At 23.9% G+C, this 10,644-nt stretch overlaps 4 protein-coding genes across 4 annotated transcripts; 3 read left to right on the forward strand and 1 right to left on the reverse strand.

Moving 5' to 3' along the window:
- Nucleotides 1-285: 285 nt before the first annotated feature.
- On the forward strand, nucleotides 286-2,721 carry PBANKA_0213600 (mRNA (N6-adenosine)-methyltransferase, putative; the record flags this gene model as incomplete). The annotated part of the gene is made up of 1 exon (XM_034565552.1): nucleotides 286-2,721. The coding sequence occupies one exon, from the start codon at nucleotides 286-288 to the stop codon at nucleotides 2,719-2,721; it is 2,436 nt and encodes an 811-aa protein (XP_034419862.1).
- A 1,278-nt stretch (nucleotides 2,722-3,999) lies between these two features.
- On the forward strand, nucleotides 4,000-5,145 carry PBANKA_0213700 (conserved Plasmodium protein, unknown function; the record flags this gene model as incomplete). Its single annotated transcript, XM_034565563.1, has 5 exons — nucleotides 4,000-4,165; nucleotides 4,366-4,432; nucleotides 4,650-4,764; nucleotides 4,865-4,968; nucleotides 5,106-5,145. The coding sequence occupies 5 exons, from the start codon at nucleotides 4,000-4,002 to the stop codon at nucleotides 5,143-5,145; spliced, it is 492 nt and encodes a 163-aa protein (XP_034419863.1).
- Nucleotides 5,146-5,360: 215 nt separating this feature from the next.
- Nucleotides 5,361-7,859, reverse strand: PBANKA_0213800 (conserved protein, unknown function; the record flags this gene model as incomplete). The annotated part of the gene is made up of 2 exons (XM_034565574.1): nucleotides 5,361-6,478; nucleotides 6,659-7,859. 2 exons carry the CDS (start codon nucleotides 7,857-7,859, stop codon nucleotides 5,361-5,363), a joined length of 2,319 nt encoding a protein of 772 aa, XP_034419864.1.
- A 1,613-nt stretch (nucleotides 7,860-9,472) lies between these two features.
- Nucleotides 9,473-9,766, forward strand: PBANKA_0213900 (dynein light chain, putative; the record flags this gene model as incomplete). The annotated part of the gene is made up of 1 exon (XM_034565585.1): nucleotides 9,473-9,766. The coding sequence occupies one exon, from the start codon at nucleotides 9,473-9,475 to the stop codon at nucleotides 9,764-9,766; it is 294 nt and encodes a 97-aa protein (XP_034419865.1).
- Between the last annotated feature and the right edge of the window lie 878 nt (nucleotides 9,767-10,644).

Raw genomic sequence — 10,644 nt, forward strand, 5'->3', positions numbered from 1 at the left:
AATAAAGTGATACAAAACAGAAGAATATTATATAAATTATGTGCCTCTGAAATAATTTGCGTATAAAAATATTATTGGATAGAAAAGGAAAAAGATAAGAATATAAAAGATGAAAATTTAAATCATAAAAAATTCATTATTTGAAACGTTTTTCTTAGAAGTATAGCGAAATTGTGAATTATATGAATAAATATATACATACATATATTTGTATAAATTCGTAAGCATATATATGTTTATTGATATATTTTGCTACAATTGTCGAGTTATATATTAAGGGGAAACATGTCCTTAGCTAGAGAAAAATATCTTAAACGAAAAAGGGAATTGCTTGAAAGTATAAATATAATTGACAGCAATTTAGAAGATAAAAAAGATGGTCGATCGAAGGAAAGAATTGGTGAAAATAAAAATGATCCACAAAAAGATAAGAAACGAAAACATGATGAGAGACAAAAATATCCTGAAAATAACAAAAGAGATTATGAACAGAACAAGAGCCCAAAAATTAGTGAATCGACTGGGAATAGTAATAAGAATTATGATAGTTTTAAAAAAATAGAAAAAAATAAAACAAAACATAGTACTCACCATGATAGAAATGAACATAGTTCATTTAGCAACACAAATCGAGATGCTTCAGGATTAAATATCCGAGAAAATAAATACTCTCACAATAATAATCTTGGAATGAAGCCACCGTCTAATGTGAACAAAAGTGGTAACAAATTATCTACTTTGAATTATAGAACGTCAAGCAATGTTTCAGATGGTCATATGAAAAGGGAAATTACTCCAAATGGCCAAGTAAATTACAGAGGTAACAATAATTTAAGTAGCCTAAGTAATAGTTCTAATAACAATGCTCAATTAGATGCAAGATATAAGAACCCATTAAAAGATATTCCAAATTTAAAAAACATCGAAATATACGATAGTTCGATTTTGTTATTATTTACGTGCAAGATTTTGCTAGAAATGTGTGAAATAGATGGATGGAAGTCTAATAATGCAAAGAAAATCTCCATTACATCTGTGGAAATTTTGAGAGAAATAAAATCTAGAAACCGTAAAAATATAAAATTTTTAAAAATAAATATTTTAAATAACGTTTTAATTCACATGACCAAAAACAAAAGTAGCGAAAAACGTGATTATGGAAAAGGGGATGCATCAGATGTAGTGTGCGAAAAATATAAGGAAATAAAACTAGAAGGTTCGTGCATAGATATAGAAAACGTAGGAATAAATATTATTATAAAAACTGTATATATAAATAATATCAAAAAGCTGCTTCTTAGATATTTGCACAAATTTAGCACTACTAATAATTCTACAATGAACCCCAAATTTTCAAAAAATATGACCAGAGTGGAAAAAGATGAAATACATAGATTAGGAAATAATTCAAATGAATACAATATTAATAATAGTAATATGGATGTTTATAATAACAACAATTTGTTTGGCCAAAGGGAAGCCTCATATAATTCTTTAAATGTGGAAAATGATAATAACAAAAATGTTGGAGCACAACAATATTTACCAGAACAATATCCAAACGCAGGGAGAGAAATTATGCATATCACTAATAATATTGTTAGTGGAGATGAGCATATCGAAAGAGGAAGTAAAATAAATTACCTGGAAAATTTACTAAACGAACCTACGGCAAAAGAAAAAAAGATAAAAGAAGAGACAACAAACATTTTATCTATTTTAGAAGCACCAACAGTAATTGAAGAGTTGAGAATAAAGAAATTTCAAAAAAAAAGTGATTCTGTAAAAATAATATGTCAACATTTGACAAAGAAAACATGTCAAAAAAATAATAAAGAATGTGATAAAATTCATTTTAAAAAAATAATTTCTGATCATACAGATATATCATTGGGTGATTGTTCTTATTTAGATACTTGTAGACATATTGAAACATGCAAATTTGTTCACTATTGTGTTGATAAGGACGATAAAATGATAATGAATGAAAAGAATGAAATGAATAAAGAACAAATTAGTAAAAAAAAAAACAATTATAAAAATACAGAAAGTTTTTATAAAATAAAATACGATGACAATCATACATATGAGCCACAATGGATAAGATGCGATTTGCGAAATTTTGATTTAAGTATATTTAATCAATATGTTAGTGTAGTAATGGCAGATCCGCCATGGGATATACATATGGACTTACCTTATGGTACTATGACAGATAATGAAATGAAGCATTTACCTGTACAGCTAATACAAGATGAAGGAATGATATTTTTATGGGTTACAGGGCGAGCAATGGAATTAGCTAGAGAATGTTTACAAATATGGGGATATAAACGAGTAGAAGAAATATTATGGGTTAAAACAAATCATTTACAAAGAATTATTAGAACTGGTAGAACAGGACATTGGTTAAATCATTCAAAAGAACATTGTTTAGTAGGAATAAAAGGAAATCCAGTGATTAATAGAAATATAGATTGTAATGTTATTGTATCTGAAGTCAGAGAAACATCTAGAAAACCTGATGAAATTTATACATTAATAGAAAGGTTATGCCCCCAAAATTTAAAAATAGAACTATTTGGAAGGCCTCATAATATTAGGCGTAATTGGATAACCCTAGGGAATCAGCTTAACGGTGTTGTGTTGCACCATCCTCAGATAAAAGAACGATATAACAAGGTGGCACCAAAATTTAATATGCCTCTGTGTGAAGATTGAATGGGTCGTTAGTGGATAAAGTAATTCACACATAGTGATGAAGTAATCCAATTCTACAATATGTATGATTGTCCACATGCATACATTATTTTTTTTTTTAACAAAAGGTTAATTAAATTTTAACCGTACAATAATCCCTGTTTTATTATAACCATTACTATTACTATTTTCATATATGCAACAATTCATTATGTTGAAAGATATTTAATTGTTGTAAAACTTGTTTATGTCGTTATTTTTTACTATATCATTGTGCCTGCTATTCTCCGATTTTTGCCTCGATTTTTTTTTGTGTTATATATATATATATATATATGCATATAAACGATTTTATTTATAAGGATAGAGCAGAGAGACATGTGTGAAAGTATTTATATGCACACGCATAAATTTTTTCATTTGTAATTTTAATCTTGCCATTGTCATTAAATTTGTTATAATTAATTTTTTTTGACCAATTTTTCCTGACTAATTTTTTTAAAACATTAAATTTGAAGTATATTTTTACAAATTCATTCGAAAAACCTATAATATGATAAAGTGTTTTCCGTGGTTATATATGCATACGCATAATTGATTATGTATATATTTGATACCATTTCAGAAAACCAATATTGCCAATACCTTTTCAAGTTTTAAAATTTAAATAAATTATTCACTTATAAAAGTTTATTAAAATAATATTGGTTTAAATTTTTTTGTTATTTTTGTTATTTTTGTTATTTTTATACATTAAAAGAAATTCTTATTATATACATGGTTACAATTCGCGTCACAAACAGCCTACCAAATATTCGTTATATTTTCTGCGGTTTATTTTTTTTTATTTTTTTTAAAGGTGCATTTTTACATTTTATGAATTAAAAAAAATTATATTTTTCTCAAATTTTAAGACATTATCAAGAAGTTTTTCATACATTTAATGGTGGAAAAGGGAGAATATATTCATACATTCTGAAAAAGTAAATATAATACACCATGCAACATTGCTGAGGTCCTTTGGAAAATAGGGAACATATTTTTATTTATAAATCGCTATACAATGTAAATAATAGTTTTTAATAACATATATTTAATAGATTTTAACTATGTTTGGGGAATTCGGAAGAAAAAGGAATATATATATATAATTTGTTTCTTACCATTTTAGGTTATTCACTATTTTTTTGTATATAAGTGTAAAGAATAAATACGATATCGCCAGTTAGCATGCTTGTGAATAGTATTGTTATTTTTTAATTTTTAAATATTTGTTTTCGTTAATTATGTAAAAGTAAAATGAGAAAAATATGGACCCCTATAAGAAGATCAGAAGATCAAAAAATAATAAAGAATAATTATAATGAAGAGGAAAAGGAAAACTTTGAAAAATCTTTACCTACGGGTTTTATAGAAAATAATCGGAATAACAGAGTGCCATATTTTGAAATAAAAGAATCGACAAGTAAGGACTTAATTGCATAACATGCCTTTTTTAAGCCATTGTATATATACTATATAAAATATAACTAAACCATTATTTAAATGTTGATTCAATATATATGAGTCTCTACATACATTGTCATATATGTACTGTTGCTGCTCACATTGGGCTTTACCTGATTAACTATTAAAAAAATATATATGTTATATAAACCTTTGTAGTGATAGAACAAAAGGAAAAGAAAGAAATTCAAAAAATATTGGCGTTAGAATTGAGAGATAAGTGTAGGTAGGGATGCGAGAAAAAATAATAAAAATAAATAATTTATTGTAAATTGAGGCCTGTATTTGGTTATAAAACAAGCACCAAATATGCTTATGTTTATGAATTATCAAATGGGCACATTATTCGTACCTTATTTTTGTGTTACGGTTAATGATGTTTTTTAAGATTATGTTTTTCAGATTGACGATTAAAAATTGTATTTAATTTTGAATTTTTTTAGACCAGAAATTGATGAATATGTGGAATGCTCCGTGGGAAAATTGTGGACAATATTGAAGTGCAAAGATTTAATGATGCAAATGAGAAATTGTTTAAAAAAATATGAAAATTTTGAGGTATGAAAATAAAAAGAGGAATTCGAAAATGTTAGCAGTGTACACACTTTATACATCAATATATGTACGTTATTTTAATTTTTTCTTTATTTTTTTTAAGTATATTAAATATAGGGAAAATCAAATAATGGAGGAGAGAAAAAAGAATGGAACCAGTTTATACAGATCAAATGAAAGAGCCAAATATAACAGATTTATACTTGCGTAAGTATTAATACTGTGATAATTTATGAAATTCCATTAATTTGGTCGCCAGCTTTTCTCGCACTAATGGTTATTTTTATATATATTTTTTCTCTTTTTATTTTTTGTAACATTTCTGAAATTGTATTTATTTTTAGGGATCATGAAAATGAAATAACTCCAGAAAAGGAACGTTGAGTTTTTTTGTGATAATTCTAATTATCAAAAATTGTAAATATATACATGCATAAAAATATTTTTTTTACTTTTTTAAATTGTGAACAATATTTTAATTTGACTTAACAGTTTTTTTAGAGAAAGATATAAAAAATTGAAACACCAATTAGAGAAACTAAAAAAATGAATAAACATATACAAATATATCTCCTAAATTTATGCAGAGGTTGTTTGGTCTAATAAATGATCTGGTATTCTTCGTTTTTCCTATTAAATGTATCAATATGACTAAAGATATTCAAGTATTTCATGCCAGCACATTTGTCATTATTTTCCACTTCAAGTATGCTAAACTTTAGGAAAGAAGGAATTGTTTTGAAATAAACACAAACCTTGTGGTGAGAATAAAGCAAATGCGTTATTTTGCATTGTTCTGAGCAATAAGTAGCAATATAACAACCTTGACAATATTGAAAATTATTTTTATTATATTCAAAATGGTGTACATTAGTATATTTATTACATATACTATTCCAACAATAAATACCATAATTTATATTTTTTAAAAAATAGAATTCTCCTATAGAATTTTGTTCATGCTTTATATCATTGAAATAGTATCTATTAATTATAGATAATTCTTGAAGCACAATATTATCGTTTACTGTTTGTTTACCTTGTAAAGCACATTTTACAAAATGATTAATTTTAATTGCAATTGTATATACTTGCTTCCATGTATTAGTATTTATTAACACATCTTGATTATGATAATATAAATTAATAATAACATTTGTGATATTTATTATAGTATTACAATGTCTTTTTTTTAAATATACACAACTTAATTTATATAAACATAATAAATCAGCTATAAATAATAAAATATCTCGACCAATTAATATGTTCATATTTTCATAAAACATATCTTCTAACAAAGCCATTAAACTTATTTTATTTTCATTAATTTTTTCTAAGATTGATTTATTTAACACTCCATACAAGAATTCTGCTATCATTAAAAAAAATGAATTTATAAATGTCATATATTTTTGATTTACTATTACTTTTTGTATATTACTTTTTTTTAAAGACGATATTGTTATATTATAAAATTCGGATGTAAAAAAATTTTCAACAATTTGTTCCATATCTATATTTTTAAATTCTTTAAAAAATGGAAACAAATTCCTGAGAATATTGATATTGTATGTTAAGCTAGACGATGTTATACCGTTGTAAATGTTGTTATAATCTTCCTGAAGTATCATATTTATTCGAGCTTCTATATATTTGTATGTCTGTAATCTCATTAATAGTCTGTAAATACTAGGAACTCCGCTGAACAATATTCCTATATGGAGGGAAAAGAAAGAAATTGCGTATTAAGAAACGTTAATAAGTCATAATTTTTCAAAATAAAATGCACATATATACATCCTTAAAATCGACCTATAACAAAATAACTCAAAAAAATAAATCATACACATAGAAAAAAAATGTAATAAGAATATTTTTTACAGTGTTTATTTACCCGAAAAAATATGCTGAGAAAATTTGTAAAATTTGGCATTTTCCCTCGAAAAGGTATATTGATCCAGGATTTTGACCTCGTTATCATAATTCATAAGATATGAAAAAAACGGGATATTTGTAGAATTGAAAATTTCGATTATTAATGGTATCCATACATTATGAAGAATTTGTATCCATAATTTTCCGGTGTCAATATGCAAATTTAACATGTTATTTATAAAGTTATCATTTTTTATAATTTGATCTAAATCTGTTTTTAAATACATATGAGAAATATCTTTTTCATTTATATAAAATTTGCCAGTGTCTATAAAATTTTTTTTAACATATTTTCTTATATTTCTAAGCCCTTTGATATCTTCATATGGATAAACGTAGTGATATTTATTTAAAAATAATTTTAAATATTCATATTTATTCAGCCTTTCATCAAATTCAGGTGTGGTAATTATATTTAAAACATCCACAACTTCAGATATATCTACTAAATCGCAATTCACATTTAAGCATTGAACTATTTTTTTGCATTTATTTTGAATAATTTTCAATGCATTTTTTTCTGAGCAATTTAGGGTATTAGTGAAATAATTATCATGCTTTAATGTTTCTATATCATCTTTAATTCTTGTGATATCTGTGTCTACATCATTAGGTCTAAATTTATATATATCATGATTTTCCACTTTATAAAATTTTAAATTATTATATACTTCATTACAGGTATTTAATATTTTTTTCAAATGGATATTTTCAGTTCCAATATTTTTATTAGAAAGGAGCATAATATCATTGTATTTATCATTTATTTTCATATTTTCATCTATTTCTTTTTTTTTTAGTCTATTAAAATTTATTTTATGAGAAGCTGCATTTTTAAATTTGCACGCACCTACAGAATTGTTTTGTGAATTCCCATATTTATTTTCATGCATGCTCGTATTTGCATCGTTTTCATCTTGTTCATTTTTGTCGTCTAAATCACATGGTTTGTAATTATTAAAATTTTCATTATCGTTTTTTAAAAATGAGTACATCAAGTGATTTATTGATGCTATTTTCTTTTTAAGTATATGTGATTTTGAAGTGTTACGATTTTTCAACAAACAAAATAAATCATCTTCATCATTTTCGAGAGATTTAAGATATGCTTTATCCACACCTTCCGTATCCATGCTTAACTCAGGTTTCCATTTAGTCATAGAATATGTTTTTTTGCTTGGTGCACAATTCGTTTGGATTATTTTATTGATACCATCTACGCTGATAATATTCTTTATATTTTTTCCAGTAGCATCATTTAAACAACGATTTTAATATTTATGTATTTAAATATGAAATAATAATGACAAAAAATAAAATAAACAAATGAGATAAAAAATGGGAAATAAAAAAATATAGTTTAAATTCTTTCCTTTTTATTCAACAATACAACACTGGAAAAGTAAGATGGTTTAAAAATGTAAAAGAAAATAATATATGTTAAAAAACAAAAAATAAAACGATATATTTAATTAAAAAATATAAAATAATAAAATTTATATTAAAATATGTATCCAAATTAATTTTGTATTTTCACACAATTGATATTATGTGTAACAACATACACACATGTGCATATGCATAGTAGTGAGCGATTATAAAATGCGAAGAAATATTAATTACCCCAAAATAAAAAACAATTAAATATACTAGAAGAAGTATATAACTATGAAAATATAACATTATATTTTGAAAAAATATCCAAATACATTAAACAAAAAAATGATACAAAATTGAAATAAGTGTATAAAAAAAGGGGTACGTGTTTTAATTATATAAAATTTTAATAAAATTTTAAAGACACCATGATAATTAATATTATAAATCGAAGGTATATTTACAACAAAATGAGAAATTTACGAAAAATATGGAGAGTTATATGTAAATATTTCATTTCAAATATTTTTTTATAATGTACAATGGGAATACTATACTTTAAAAAAGTAAAACCGAATATTCATTAGCTAGCCAATACCAGCCAATAGTAAAATGTACATTATTTTTGAGCATAAAAATCATGATTTTGTTTAATAATTATTATTCTATTAGATAAACTAAAGCATAATATTTCTTAAATTATTCAAAGGAATATTGATAGCATATAATAATTTCTTTAGGAGTTAGGAATGCGCGTGTGATTCTTCGCTACATAAGCATATGACAAGTACATGCATATTAGTATATATATTTCTTAAAAATTTGTTACAGCATTGTACTATATTATGATGCTGTTTATTATCCCATTGTATTAAAACAAAGTAAAACCTGTGTATATATCAATATTTTTTATGATTCAAAATTAAAATAAGAGAATATGGTTATTAGTAATCACTGAATAAACAAAATATTCACATTTTTTTAGTATAAATTGAAAATGTAGACTTTTACTATTATAAAAATTTCCCTTAAACATTTTATGTTATTTTTTATAATATATTTTGAATAAATTAAATTATAATAAATAATATAATCCAATATGTGTTTTATGTTTGTGCACATTATTTTTAATCTTAAAGGTTTGTCTTATTGGAATTATATCACCTTTTAAGATAAAAAGAAACGCCCATATGCATAAGAAAATATTTTTTAAATATAATTTTTTATTTTATAAAAATTTATTATATTTAGATATACTTATTTTTTAGAGCATCCTCAAAAAATCGTAAATATGATAATAAATAATGATGTATGTATAAGAAATATATATAAAACATTTATGTATGATTGCACATTTATAGATATAAATACGTATTACTTCCCATATTGAGTAAATATGGAGGAACCAAAATGTGATATATTGTATGAACATATGCATTATGAGAAGAAAACTAAATTAATAAACATAGCAAAAGAGATATATGGTAACATAAATAATAACAAAATAAATTCATGGAGATGTGCAACAATAGCCTTAAGGGATAAAATTAAAGAGAATTTGGATTTTAATGAAAAGGGGTGGCATATTATTATCGGTCAAAATTTTGGATTTTTCTGTACTCATGAAATATACAACGCATTGCATTTTAAGTTGGATCATATTGAGTTTTTGATTTTCAAGCATGGATAATTAGAAATAGATCAATAAAAATCAATATCTATATATATGTTATTGGAAATTTATATTTGCAAATATATTCTATAAAAATTATGTGATATAGGATGCACATTTTTTTCATTAATTAATTCGTTTCAAAAATAATATTTTTTTTTAAATGTATAAAAAACGATAAATAAATTTCTTTATATTTTTAGGGTCATACTATAAAATATTAAGTGTTACGCCTTTCTTTGCATTCCCAAGTATTTAAAAGACAAAAATATTAAATTCATTAATTTAAATAAGTAAATAATAGTATAACAATATTTATAATTTTTTTTAAAACAACTTTAAACCAATAGAAATATTTATTTTTTAAAAGGAGTGATATAAATATTTGCAAGCCATTATAATGGAAATTAAGTGCTATAATTGATAGTGTATATTGCTTTTTTGTATGATAGTGCTATTATTTCACTAAAACCACTAATCAGTAAAAGGGAAATGAATTTCGAAAGAAAAATATGGATCGGTTTCTTTATGAGTTAAGCCCTTATTTTTGCATAGTTCCTATTTTAGAGTACAATTTCTGTATTAAAGGAAAATAATTTCTACAATATATCTATAGATCTTAAAATATGAAAAATATGATTTTTTTGTTTATTCCCATTTACATATTTTTATTTTTTGGCATAAATTTTTGCACACATTAAAAAAACTAATTAATAAGAATAGGAATAACAAACAACTCTTATTTTGTTCAAGCTATTTTCGTACACTTCGATATATATAAACTGCAAGTCATTTCGTTTGTTTTATCTACATCTTACTACCCTTGTATGAATAGACCAATAACAAAGAAAAGATATGTATGTCTATACAACTCTTAAAAAAAATGTATAAATAAA

This window comes from Plasmodium berghei (genome assembly GCF_900002375.2).
Source record: "Plasmodium berghei ANKA genome assembly, chromosome: 2".
Lineage (NCBI taxonomy): Eukaryota > Apicomplexa > Aconoidasida > Haemosporida > Plasmodiidae > Plasmodium > Plasmodium berghei.